The 14,527-nt window shown below is 37.7% G+C and overlaps 1 protein-coding gene across 1 annotated transcript in view; it reads right to left on the reverse strand.

The window, feature by feature from the left end:
* The window catches only part of PLCH1 (phospholipase C eta 1), a 253,598-nt gene that overhangs the window by 51,248 nt on the left and 187,823 nt on the right, over positions 1-14,527 (reverse strand). Inside the window, exons 9-10 of the mRNA XM_077991608.1 lie at positions 12,002-12,122; positions 7,443-7,614 (exon numbers count right to left, since the gene is read on the reverse strand). Of these exons, the coding sequence (XP_077847734.1) occupies positions 7,443-7,614; positions 12,002-12,122 (293 nt within the window). The remainder of the gene's footprint in view (positions 1-7,442; positions 7,615-12,001; positions 12,123-14,527) is intronic.

The following is a 14,527-nucleotide window of genomic DNA, read 5'->3' on the forward strand; positions in this document are numbered from 1 at the left end:
CCATGCCTAGAGGAAGTCGGAGGGCACCACATTAGAAGACCACCCTGTGGGACAGAAGAATCTGAACTGCAGCCTTTGAATCCCAGATCTTCCCTCTGACATAGTCTACCCAAATGAAAAGGAACCAGAAAAACAATTCTGGCAATATGAAAAAGCAAGGTTCTTTAACACCCTCAGAAGATCATAATATCTCACCAAGAAAGGATCCAAACCAAGAAGAAATCCCTGACTTGCCAGAAAAAGCATTCAGAAGTTTGATAATTAAGCTACTCAAGGATGCACCAGAGAAAGGTGAAAAACAATTTAAAGAAATTCAAAAGTAATGCAGACTATGGATGAAAAAAAAATCCAGAGAAATAGACAGCATCAGTACAAAACAATCACAACTTCTAAAAATAAAAGATACTTCTGGAGAAATGCAAAATACACTGGAAAGTTTCAACAAAAGAATCAAACAAGTAGAAGAAAGAACTTCAGAGCTTGAAGACAAGGCTTTTGAATTAAACCAATCTGACAAAGACAAAGAAAAAAGAATTTAAAAAATGAACAGAGCCTGGAAGAAGTTTGGGATTATGTTAAATGAACAAACCTAAGAATAATTGGTGTTCCCCGGGAAGAAGAGAAATCTCACAGTTTGGAAAACCTCTTTGAGGGAATAATTGAGGAAAATTTCCCTGCCTTTGCTAGAGATCTAGACATCCAAATACAAGAAGCTCAAAGAACACCTAGAAAATTCATCACAAAAATATCATCACCTAGACACACAGTCATCAGGTTATCTAAAGTCAAAATGAAGGAAAGAATCTTAACAGCTGTGAGGCAAAGGCATTAGGTAATCTATAAAGAAAAACCTATAAGATTAAAAGTAGATTTCTCAGCCAAAATCCTACAGCTAGAAAGGAATGGGGTCCTATCTTTAGCCTCCTTAAAGAAAATAATTATCAGCCAAGAAATCTTGTATCCAGCAAAACTAAGCTTGATAAATAAAGGAAAGATAAAGTCCTTTTCAGACACACACAAAAATCCAATTTCAGATCATAGGCAACAAAAATGCTGAGAGAATTCACCACTACCAAGCCAGCCCTACCAAAAAAAAAAAAAAGCTAAAAGTTCTTAATCTTGAAAGAAAACCTCAGAATACACCAAAATAAAACCTCCATAAAGCATAAGTCCCACAGGGCCTATAAAACAATAACACAATGAAAAAAAAAAATTCAGGCAAAAAAACTAGCAAAATGAATCAAATAGTACCTTATCTCTCAAAACAAATTTTGAATGTAGATGGTCTAAATGTTCCACTTAAAAGGCACAGAATGGCAGAATGAATAAGAATTCACCAACAAAATATCCGCTGTCTTCAAAAAACTCACATAAGATATAAGGACTCATAAAGTAAAGGGGTAGAAGAAGATATTTCATGCAAATGGATAAAAAAAGTGGGCAGGAGCAGCTATCCTTTATCAGACAAAACAAACTTTAAAGCAACAGCAGTTAAAAAAGACAAAGAGGGACATTATACCATGATAAAAGAATTAGTCCAGCAGGAAAATATCACAATCCTAAATATATATTCACCTAACACTGGAGCTCCCAAATTTATAAAACAATTACTACTAGACCTAAGAAATAACATAGACGGCAACATAATAATAGTGAGAGACTGCAATACTCCACTAACAGCACTAGACAAGTCATCAAGACAGAAAGTCAATAAAGAAACAATGGACTTAAACTATACCCTAGAACAAATAGACTTAGCAGATATTTACAGAATATTCTACCCAACAACGGCAGAATATACATTCTATTCATTAGCACAGGAAACATTCTCCAAGACAGACCATATGACAGGCCACAAAACAAGTCTCAACAAATTTAAGAAAATCAAAATTATAGCAAGTACTCTCTAGGACCATGGTGGAATAAAATTGGAAATTGACTGCAAAAGGAACCCCCCAAAACAAGCAAATTACATAGAAATTAAATAATCTGCTCCTGAATAATTGTTAGATCAACAATGAAATCAAGATGGAAACTTAAAAGTTCCTTGAACTGAATAATAGTGACACAACCTTTTAAAATCTCTGGGATATAGCAAAGTGATGCTAAGAGGAAAGTTCATAGCATTAAATGCCTACATCAAAAAGTCTGAAAGAGGACAAACAGACAATCTTAGGTCACACCTCAAGGAACTAGAGAAACAAAAACAAGCCAAACCCAAATTCAGCAGAAGAAAAGAAATAACAAAGATCAGAACAGAACTAAATGAAATTGAAACAACAACAAAAAATACAAAAGATAAATGAAACAAAAACCTGGTTCCTTGAAAAGATAAACAAAACTGATAGATCATTAGCAAGATTAACCAGCAAAAGAAGAGAGAAGATCCAAATAAGCTCAGCTAGAAACAAAATGAGAGATACTACAACCGACATCACAGAAATACAAAAGATTATTCAAGGATACTATGAACACCTTTACATGAACAAACTAGAAAACCTAGAGGAGATGGATAAGTTCCTGGAAATATACAATCCTCCTAGGTTAAACCAGGAAGAAACAGAAACTCTGAACAAACCAACAACAAGCAATCTGACTGAAATGGTAATTTAAAAAATTGCCAACAATAACAAAAAAAAAATGTCCAGGACCAGATGGATTCACAGCTTAATTCTATCAGACATTCAAAGAAGAAATGGTACCAAATCTATTGAAAATATTCCAAAAGATAAGGAGGAAAGAATCCCCCCTAAATCATGCTATGAAGCCAGTATCACCCTAACACCAAAACCAGAAAAGGACATAACAAAAAAAAAGAAAACTACAGACCAATATCCCTGATGAACATAGATGCAAAAATCCTCAATAAAATACTAGCTAACTGAATCCAACAGCATATCAAAAACATAATCCGCCACGATCAAGTGGGTTTCACATGTACAAGTCAATAAATGTGATACACGATATAAACAAAAACAAAAATCCCATGATCTCAATAGATGCAGAAAAACATTTAACAAAATCCAGCATCTCTTTATGATCAAAACCCTCAGCAAAATCGGCATAGAAGGGACATACCTTAAGGTAATAAAAGCCATCTATGACAAACCCACAGCCAACATTATACTGAATAAGGAAAAGCATTCCCCCTGAGAACTAGAACAAGACAAGGATGCCCACTTTCACCACTTCTGTTCAACATAGTACTGGAAATCTTAGCCAAGGCAATCAGACAAGCAAAAGAAATAAAGGGCTTCCAAATCTGTAAAGAGGAAGTCAAATTGTCACTGTTCGCTGATGATATGACTGTATACCTAGAAAACCCTGAAGGCTCATCCAAAAAGCTCCTAGATCGATAAATGAATTCAGTAAAGTTTCAGGATACAAAATCAATGTACACAAATCAATAGCACTGCTATACACCAACAACAACCAAGTTCAACCCCTTTTACAATAGCTGCAAAAAATAAAATAAAATACTTAGGAATATACCTAACCAAAGAGGTGAAAGATATCTACAAGGAAAACTACAAAACAATGCTGAAAGAAATCACAGATGACACAAACAAATGGAAACACATTCCATGCTCATGGATGGGTAGAATCAATATTGTGAAAATAACCATACTGCCAAAAGCAATTTATAAATTCTATGTAATCACTATCAAAACACCATCACCATTCTTCACAGAACTAGAAAAAAAAATCCTAAAATTCATATGGAACTAAAAGAGGGCCTGCATACCCAAAGCAAGACTAAGCAAAAAAAACAAATTTGGAGGCATAACATTACCTGACTTCAAACTATACTATAAGACTATAGTCACCAAAACAGCATGGTACTGGTATAAAAATAGTCAGATAGACCAATGGAACAGAATAGAGAAAGAAAGCCAAATACTTACAGTGAACTGATCTTTGACAAAGCAAACAAAAACATAAAGTGGAGAAAGGATACCATATTCAACAAATAGTGCTGGAATATTGGCAAACCACATGTAGAAGAATGAAACTGGATCCTGATCTCTCACCTTATACAAAAATCAACTCAAGATGGATCTAAGACTCAAATATAAGACCTGAAACCATATACATTCTAAAAGTTAACATTGGAAAAACACTTCTAGACATTGGCTGAGGCAAAGACTTCATGACCAAGAACCCAAGAGTGAATGCAACAAAAACAAAGATAAATAGATGGGAATTAAATAAACTAAAAAGCTTCTGCATAGCAAAAGAAATAATCAGCAGAGTAAACAGATAACTCATAGAGTGGGAGAGAATCTTCACAAACTATGTATCTGACAAAGGACTAATATCTACAATCTACAAGGAACTCAAACAAATCAGCAAGAAAAAGACAAATAATACCATCAAAAAGTAGGCTAGGGATATGAATAGACAATTCTCAAAAAAAGATATACAAATGGTCAACAAACATATGAAAAAATGCTCAACCTCACTAATAATCAGGGAAATGTAAATCAAAACCACAATGTGATACCACCTTACTCCTGCAAGAATGGCCATAATCAAAAAATCAAAAAATACTAGATGTTGGTGTAGATGTGGTGAAAACAGAACACTTTTACACTGCTGGAGGGAATGGAAACTAGTACAACCATTATGGAAAACAGTGTGGAGATTCCTTAAAAAACTAAAAGTAAATATTTTCCTCTTGGTAGATAGCACTCCTGAGTATCTACCAAGAGGCAAAGAAGTCTTTACATGAGAAAGACACTTGTACACACATGTTCTTAGCAGCACAATTCACAATTGCAAAAATATGGAACCAGCCCAAATGCCCATCAATCAACAAGTGGATAAAGAAAATGTGGTATACATATATACACCATGGAATACTACTCAGTCATAAAAAGAATGAAATAATGGCATTTGCAGCAACCTAGATGGAGCTGGAGGCCATTATTCCACGTGAAGTAACTCAGGAATGGAAAACAAAACATATGTTCTCACTTATAAGTGGGAGCTAAGCTATGAGGGCACAAGGGCACAAGGGCACAAGAATGATATAATGGACTTTGGGGACTCGGAGGGGAAGAGTGGGAGGGGGTGAGGGATAAAAGACAGCTCATTGGGTACAGTGTACACTGCTCAGGTGACAAGTGCACCAAAATCTCAGAAATCACCACTAAAAAACGTATCCATGTAACCAAACACTACCTGTTCCCACATAACCTGTCGAAATAAATAAATATTTTTTAAAAAGTAAGAGACATGTGAGTTTCCCTTCACTTGGACACTTGGAGGCCATTGTAGGGTTATCAACTGGCCTAATTTCAATACTGTTATGTCTCAGGAAACTGGGAGAAATGAGGAGTGGGAGAGAGATGGGGAATCAGGAGCAGGGGAATCAGCTAATGGAGCAGTTAGCACACACATAACACTTATCAATTAAGTTTGCCATCTTATATAGGCAGGGATTATGGCTCCCCAAAACAATTACAATAGTGACATTAAAGATCACCGATCACAGATCACCATAACAGATACAATAATAATGAAAATGTTTTAAATAGAGCAAGAATTACCAAAATGTCACACAGAGACACAAAATGAGCCCATACTTTTGGAAAAACAGTGCCGAAAGACTTGCTTGACATAGAGTTGCCACAAACCTCCAATTCGTCACACACACACACACACACACACACACACACACAACATGGAGTGTCTGTGAAATGCAATAAAGTAAAATACAATAAAATGAACTTTGCCTGTATTTTATCAGAAAATTTACACATAATGTGTATGCATGCATGATTGGAACATATGTGTGTAAGAGTTGTAATAATAAACAACTTGTCAATCTCCAAGGCGGTAAGTAGTCACAGAAATCCTGCCTTTTCAATCAGAGATTGCTCTCATACTAAAGGAACACAAGAAATCAGTTGTCTTGTTTTCTTGTTTTTGCTTTAAATGGGGTTGTGCTGGTCCGCAGATCCAGGCAACTCCTTAAAGTCTAAACAAAATTGCTACCAGCAAATGGATCTCAGATGCTCTAGAAATACTTGCAGTTCACGTTGCTGCCACCCTTTCCCATGAGTGCCTCAAACTTTCTGCCTCTGATTCATCCCTATGCCATAAGCCATGGGATATTCTGTGTCAAATAACTCAAAGCCCAGTTATGCAGAGGAGACTCAGTTAGTCCACATTAAATATCCAATGTAAGTTCCACTGTCCAAAAGAGAAAGATTTCAATCAAATGAATTTATTCTGCATTTAACGTCCTGACTGCTGACTAAAGAATATTTAGGAAGTAGAAACATTTACAAGGTTATAAAGATGATATTTCATTTGCTAACCCAGAAATCAATTTTTACTATAAAATTTTGCTTTAGCAAGACTTGGGCAAATTGGCCTTCATGTTATCTCTTGCATTATGTGGAGCTTTTATTCCAAATATTTGTATGCATATAAATGCCTAGCAACACCTTTTTGATGTATTCAGAATCTATAATTTCATTTAATTGGTAGAAAACAGGTTTTGACCAATTCTAAGAATGAATATGTCCCATCTTTTCCATGTGCTGCTCTCCCTTTAGTTGAGGTCCTGCCATGAAATTACATTGTCTCCTTGACTTTCCTACTCCTCCTATATGGTATTTGTTTTTCCATACACACCTCTTTTAAGTAAAATATAACCCAGTTTGAATCTTAATACCCTATTGCTTTTCTTTACATTTTTAATCACAAAATGATGTGGCCACCCAAGGTGGTTTTAGTACAAACACACAAAATTCACTGGAAATGAGTAAAACCGCAAAGTCAGTGATCTGAAAACTCAAAGAACTGTCTCTCTGGCTATTCCTTGCACGAATAATATTTATTGTAGTAAGCTTCCTCCCTCAGAAAATCTGTTTATGAAATGTCATTCTGTTCACATACTGCTCTTTCACATATACGTGAGTCCTGTGGGGCATGATGTCTGTGCCTATGTTCCTCTTTGACGTGAGCTCTTCTCACTTGCATAACCAAGACTGATCAACCATGAAGCCTTTTTTTTTTTTTTTTTTTTTGACAGATAGTTATTGGAGCTTGAAATGAGAAAAAAAAATCTAAAAGAACTTCTTTCAGATATGGATACAAGGAGCCTTCTCCTTTCCTGAACCTCATGCTCCTACACACACATTTCTCTCTAGTGTCAACTATTACAGACTAAAATATCAAACATTTGGCTTACAGTATTGATGTTTTCACTTCATAAGTACAAATCTCAGAATATGTGCTCAGTCAACAATAAGCTTCTTCTGAAGACACGACTATAAATACATTGGAATAAGGAGCATACATAGATCTAGACAATCCTTCATGTATTGATTCTAATTATTATTCCCCATTGAAACCAGTTTTTATTCTTTAAGGGAGGGCAGGCTTAGCTGATAATGAATGTCTTTTATTGCATTACTTGAAGTAATTACCTTCACTAGAATTTTGCCTTTCAAACTTTGAGGGCTTGGAAGCTGCTTGCACTCCCCTGTATCAACAGATGACAGGTCCAGTTTATCTCGAAATATTCCTTTCAGGTACTGAGCAATCTTCCTTTGCTGCTGGAGACTGCAGTGATTCTCGATAGACAATATAACCGGAAACCTGAGAAAAGAGCAACACATTCCAGAGGAGTCGGGTGCAGGCAACTCACAGGGATTTTTGAAAATGATTCAGTATTCATTGTGTTGTTACAATCCTAGTGACAGTATTTGCGATACTGCTGATGATTAAAATGCTTCTAAAATGAGAAAGATTAGAAATGCATTTAAAAAATTCCTCTGAGCAAATATACTTTGCTAAGCATAATGGCTGAACAAAATACCAGTCCACACGGGATGGCTTTTCTAATATTTTGCATCAGGAAAAAATGGTAGATATATTATGTTTCTTTTAAAAGAAGAGAAAATTTTAAAAGAGATGAGAAGTCTAAAGAAAGTAAACTCGGTCGGGCGCGGTGGCTCACGACTGTAATCCCAGCACTTTGGGAGGCTGAGGCGGGTGGATCACGAGGTCAGGAGATCGAGACCATCCTGGCTAATATGATGAAACCCCGTCTCTACTAAAAATACAAAAAACTAGCCGGGCGAGGTGGCGGGCGCCTGTAGTCCCAGCTACTCGGGAGGCTGAGGCAGGAGAATGGCGTGAACCCAGTAGGCGGAGCTTGCAGTGAGCCGAGATCAGGCCACTGTGCTCCAGCCTGGGCAACAGAGTGAGACTCCGTCTCAAAAAAAAAAATAAAAAATAAAGTAAACTCATATAATGTAATTTTGCCTTATTTATTCAAAAGTCTAAAAGCATCTAGGAGACCACTGAATATCATTAAATGAAGTTATTGACTCTAAAATATATAATTAACTCCCACCTTGAAAATTATGATTGAGGATAAAATAACATAAGGGAATTCTGCATTTTATAGAATCCTACATCACACATTTCAAAATCGCTCTTATAGAATTATAAGTCTTTGTCAAAAAATAAAAATAAAAACCAGCCAAGCATTCATTCAACACTAGCACTCAGGTTTCTGCACAGAAAACATGAGATCCATGTAAGTAATTACCTAAAGGAGTTGGTGCCTAAGGCAGAAACGAAATCAGGGCTGATGACATGATTTCACTGCCCTCAACCTTATTTTTTCCTCAGAATAAGAAATTATTTCAAATTCAGGTTTATTGACTTTTTTCTAGTTTTCTGTTATATATCTTCAGACATAATAGGCAACATATTTAAATCACTTAATATATCAACATGTACCAATATTTAAATCACTTAATACATCAATGTGCAGAAAAACTTTTTCCAGGCTTTCATGACAAGCACAAGTTCCACAATACAGGCTATGACCTCCAGACCTACATTGTCTCCTCATTAGTAAAACCTGATGCTGTGGGTCATCTTACACATGAGCCTTTGTGGCTGAGGTAGGTTTCCTTACTCGACTACAATCTGTTTGCTATTTGTTTCTTCGCATAGCTTTTACCCTAGAATGCTAGAAGAGAGAAAAGCAACAGCGACAACAAACTGACAACCCTGAGTTGTCCTGCAGTCACATCAGGGAATTTTAACAAGGAATTTTCACTTTGTCAATTCATTTACAAAAAACCTATTAGTGGCAGGGAGTGGTGGCTCACGTCTGTAATCCCAGCACTTTGAGAGGCCAAAGCAGGCAGATCACTTGAGGCCAGGAGTTCGAGACCAGCCTGGGCAATATAGTGAAACCCTGTCTCTACTAAAAATACAAAAATTAGCCAGGCGCGGTGGCACGTGCCAGTAATCCCAGATACTCAGGAGGCTGAAGCACGAGAATCGCTCGAACCCCGGAGGCAGAGTTTGCAGCGAGCTGAGATCACACCACCGCACTCCAGCATGGGCAACAGAGCAAGGCTGTCTCAAAAAAAAAAAAAAAAAAAAAAAAAAAAGCCTAATTAGCGTTTGATGATGTGTAAAGCTGTGCTTCTCAACAGGGAATGAGGCAATTATTCCCCCAACACAGGAGACACTTGTCAATATCTGGAGACATTTTTGGTGGTCACACATCAGGGGTGCTACTGGCACATAGTGAGTAGAAACTGAGGATGCTGCTTTCCACCCTACATTGCACAGGACAGCTCTCTCCCAAAAAAAAAAAAAAAAAAAAAAAATTATCAGTACACAATGTCAATAGTGCCACGGTTGAGAAACCCTGATAGAAAGATGCAACCAAAAATAAGAAAGGAGAGGAAAAGGCTGAACTTTTAAAATGTACTAAACAAGCTTATTAACTGTTTTAATTTGAAGCGCTTTTCTTCTAAGGGTTCCCAAACTTGAAGTAAATTGTCAAATCACCAGAGGATCTTCCAAGATACATAGGTGGCAGGCCTCCTCAACACTCTACTTCATACATTGGGAAATGAAGAAAAAATTACTTCACTCACTTGGCTAGGACCTGTAGAAATCAGGGTTGTGAAGACCCATTAGAATGCAGTACTCAAGATTCTTCCACATGGGAGGCATCTTAAACTAAATCTGCTATGCAGCAAGTGTGTCTCATTGGAAAAGCATTTTTAACCTCATGTTTAATTAATGAGAAGACCAAATATTGGAAATTTAAAGGCTACTAACTTCTAAGAAATTAATTTTACACAATTGTAATTTTAATTTGTTTCCTTTAATTCAAAAATCCTTTCTTGAACAGCTGGTATACTGAAGGTACCTGCTAGGCAACAAAAATGAATCCAAAATAATAAGACATTGCTCATATTTTCAGTGAGTTCACAGTCTTACAGATGTAAAAGAAGGCAAGGAACCAACCAATTGCAAGAGGGTGCTATGTGATATGACAGAAATATGTGCAGGGTGCTAAATACAGAGAAAATACGGAGAAAAAGAAGATTTAAATCAGCTGGTGGTATTAGTAAGTTGTCAGAGGGACAACACTTAAATGGCCTTGTAGAATAAGCAAGAATTAATCAGATAGACTAATAGGGAAGGATGTTCCAGGCAGACAGAACAGCATACATAAGAGTGGGGAGTTAGGAAAGAGCTGGGCTCAATGGGGAAGCTGAAAGACAGTCATTGAAGGCAGAATCCTAAATCTCTGTGGTATAATGGTGGAAAATGATAGTGGAAGACAAGGGAGATGCCAGCCCTTAAGGGACATGAAGACATGCGTGTGCATTGAGAGAGCTTCTGATGGGCTTTAAGACCAGAATTGAATCACCATGCTCATATTTCAGAAAGAAAACTATACCACCAGTGTGAAGGATGAACCAAAGGGGAAATAAAAATGAACAGGAGGCAATGGAGTCAAAAGATAACTTGGGAAGTAGAATTGCCAAGAATTGGTTGAGTCTAGAATGACTCCCAGTTTCTGGCTGAAGCCAGTGCTGCCCCTAACTATCAACAAGAGGAAATGGAGCAAGAAGCAAGAGGAGGTTTGGCAGACTGAGATGCTGAGTTCCCCTTGGGGAATAAGCTCCTTAATGGCAGGAGTCTTATCTTCTGCTCACTGTTGTGGCTCCCCACAGCTATGAGATACTCAGATGAATATTCACTGACGATTTTTATTTTTCTTTTTCCGAGTTGGAGTCTCACTCTGTCACCCAGGTTGGAGTGCAGTGGTGCAATCTCAGCTCACTGCAACCTCTGCCTTCCAGGTTCAAGCAAATCTCATGCCTCAGCCTCCCGAGTAGCTGGGATTACAGAAGTGTACCACCACATCCACCTAATATTTGTATTTTTTTAGTTGAGACAGGGCTTTGCCATGTTGGCCAGACTGATCTCAAAACTCCTGGCCTCACATGATCCACCCTCCTTAGCCTCCCAAAGTGCTACAGGAGCCACCGCACCCGGCCTCACTGAGTATTTTTCGACATGGGTCTAGAACTTAGGGGAAAAGTTCTGGACATAGAATTTAATAAATTTCCAGAAAGTAGATCTAGGGCAACACCTTAGAAAACAGTTAACCATTAAAGGAGTAAGGAAATAGATTTATAGAAGACCACAGGACAAAAAAAAAGAGATTGAGAAGCAATGAGAGCAATGGAGGGGAGAATGATATAATGGAAGTCAGAAAAGACAAGGAAATATTCAACTTTGTCAAATGATAGGAGAGGGTCAAGTAACATAAGGACTCCAGACACCTCAGTGTATAGATAAGACATCCATCATGACCAAAACCCACTAATTATGTACTTAGTAACCTATGTTTCCAGATTTTATGGACACTTGACACCCTGGATTTAGAAATTTAGAGGTCACTGTTTCCAAGAACGTCTTTAAGGAGGCATATTGAGAAAGAATGGGATAAGGCATCAATGCGGCATGAGAAAGTACAAATGTGAAGGCCGCATTATTTGTTCACGATGTTTTGCTGAGAAGGAAGGAGAAAACTAGGCTGGTAGAGGGCAGTGTAGAGTCCAAGGAAGAGGACGTGGTTTTGTAGCTACGTTACATCAGGCAGCTCCATGTGGGAAGCTACCGCTTAGCTCGCGGGTGCTGCTGTACTTACTCATTCTTCACAAAGGCGTGCTTGTTGATGGTCTCCACAACATCTCTGAAGAGAATTTTTGAAGTGAGAGTGTAACCATGATGTACTACTGGCTCTCCATCCGGGCCATCCCAACAGTCAACTGCCAAAAACAGAACTTTATATCAACAACCCAAAGTCTCTGGTGTTTATTAATATTTCTGGAAATACCAGACACATATTATTTTAAGTCCATTATCTGAAATTATACCCATTTCAATCCTGACAAAGACATGACACAGATACAGAAATTGGTGTTCTGGCATATTTATCAGAACAAAGAATTAAAGACTTGCTTTTCCTCAAGACACAATGATTTGGTTTTCAGTGGGTTAAAAAGATGTCATATTCTTAAACAGCTCAGAATTCACCAAAAACTCGTTAGAAGTTAACTAAATCCAGTCAAGTGTGCCCAAGAATAGGGAGATTTCTTGAAAGGTCATTTATCCAATTTCACTTCTTCTTCTTCTTCTTCTTCAGGTTATGAAGGTCTTTTAGAAAGTCACAGTGTCCTTCTCAAATTAATAATATAGTTTTCATTATTGTTCACTTAAGCTCACAATGTTTTCATTAGATTGATTTCCATTTCACTAATACTACAGCAGTTATAAAACAACATCGACTTCCTAAGTTTAAATCCTCGAGCCCTGCCAAGATTTATGTGAATTTGGGCAAATGACTTAATCAGTTGAAGACTTGCTTTCCCCGTCTAGAAAAGGAGAGTAATAGCACTTACGTCATAAATTTGAGTGACAGTTAAGTACACATAAAGTAGCTTGTAACACTGCATGGCACATAGTAACTATGATTGTCATTGATACTATTAATATTGCTCTTTACCCACACAATCTCATTAGCTCTCAGCTGGAGAAAGATAGCAGGTTTTTCACCATCCCCCTCTGACTAAGAATTTGCTTTCTCTTGTTTTTATATTCTGCCCCCAGGCTAATTCCTCAAAACAGTACTTTCACCGCATTGCTCCTTTGTTCAAAAGTCTACGTGGTGCATAGCACAGCATTCAACACAGAAAAGTAGTCTGTAAATATATGCTAAACGGATTAATAAATATCTTACATCATACAGCAGCTCTTGCCTGCTTACTTCCAATGCCCCTGTCTCTTGTGCTAGAGATTGGCTAGTCATTCGCTAGCCCTGTTTCTTCTTTTACCGAGGGAACACAGCTGGACTCTTATTTCCTAGCCTTCCTTTGCAGGAGGATGTGGCCAGTGAAATGTGAGCAGAAAGTATGTGCACCACTTTCAGGTATGCTCGACAGAAACCTGCTGCCTTACATAATCATTCACCCTCTTTCCTCTTCTGCTGTGACTTCAGAAGCGGTGAAGATGACACAGCCACGAGATGGAAAAAGACAAAACTGCTTGAGAGATTTGCCCACTAGGAACACCTATTTTGAACTTCACATAATCAAGAAATAAACTTCAGTTGTTTTAAGGCACAGACAATTTGAAGTTTAATTGTTAAAAGGACAATGTTGCCTTAATTATCATGCTAGCTCCTGTCTGATAATTCAGTCTTACCTTCTCCTACACCCAATCTCACAGGCTTGTTCTTCTGGTTAGGTGGCAAATTTTCTCACATACAGTCCCACCTCCATGCATCTTTGCTTTTTTCTTTTAAAGTCAACTGACATATCCCCTTCTCATTTTGCTTATCTAAATCCTAATCAAGCCAAAACTAGGATCCTCCACAGAACCTCACTAGCCCACAGGATCTCTCTCTTCCTTACGGCAAGAGGTCATCCTCTCAAACACCACCAAGAGCCTAGCAGTTAATATAAATAAGTGCAGCAGCTCAATGGGAAATGTGTGCCTGAATGAGGTAACTACTACTTACTGTCAATCATTACTAAGTGGGAATAAGAACCTTGGTTGCCAGATCTTCTGAGGAAACTAAAATGTCTAGATTTTATTGCTGTGTTTTCCCAATTTTTAAATACTGGCAATTAATCCATTTTTAAAACTACAATATGAGTCAAACATAAACATTTCTGCAAGCTGAATTTGCATAATGGAATGCTGATTGAAAGTCTGCCTTTAGAGTTCGAGACCAGCCTGGCCAACATGGTGATACCCCTTCTCTACTAAAAATACAAAAAATTAGCTGGATGTAGTGGCAGGTGCCTGTAATCCCAGCTACTCAGGAGGCTGAGGCAGGGGAATCGCTTGAACCCAGGAGGTGGAGGATGCCGTGAGTTGAGCTCCTGCCATTGCACTCTAGCCTGGGCAACAAGAGCGAAATTTCGTCTCAAAACAAAAAAAAAAGAAAGAAAGAAAAGAAAAGAAACTCTGCATTTAATTAGGACCACACAGTTCTGAACTACATATGTTCTCTGTTTCAGTAGCACCTTCCCCTATATGTGTGCTTTGTGTATTACCCCAGGAGATGATATCTGTTTTTCTTCTAAAACATTCAAAATGTTCACCATAATCATAATGTGATTGTAATGGTTAATTTTTCATGTCAATGAGGCTTGTTTTGATGCTCAGT

Source organism: Macaca mulatta, chromosome 2 (assembly GCF_049350105.2).
Source record: "Macaca mulatta isolate MMU2019108-1 chromosome 2, T2T-MMU8v2.0, whole genome shotgun sequence".
Lineage (NCBI taxonomy): Eukaryota > Metazoa > Chordata > Mammalia > Primates > Cercopithecidae > Macaca > Macaca mulatta.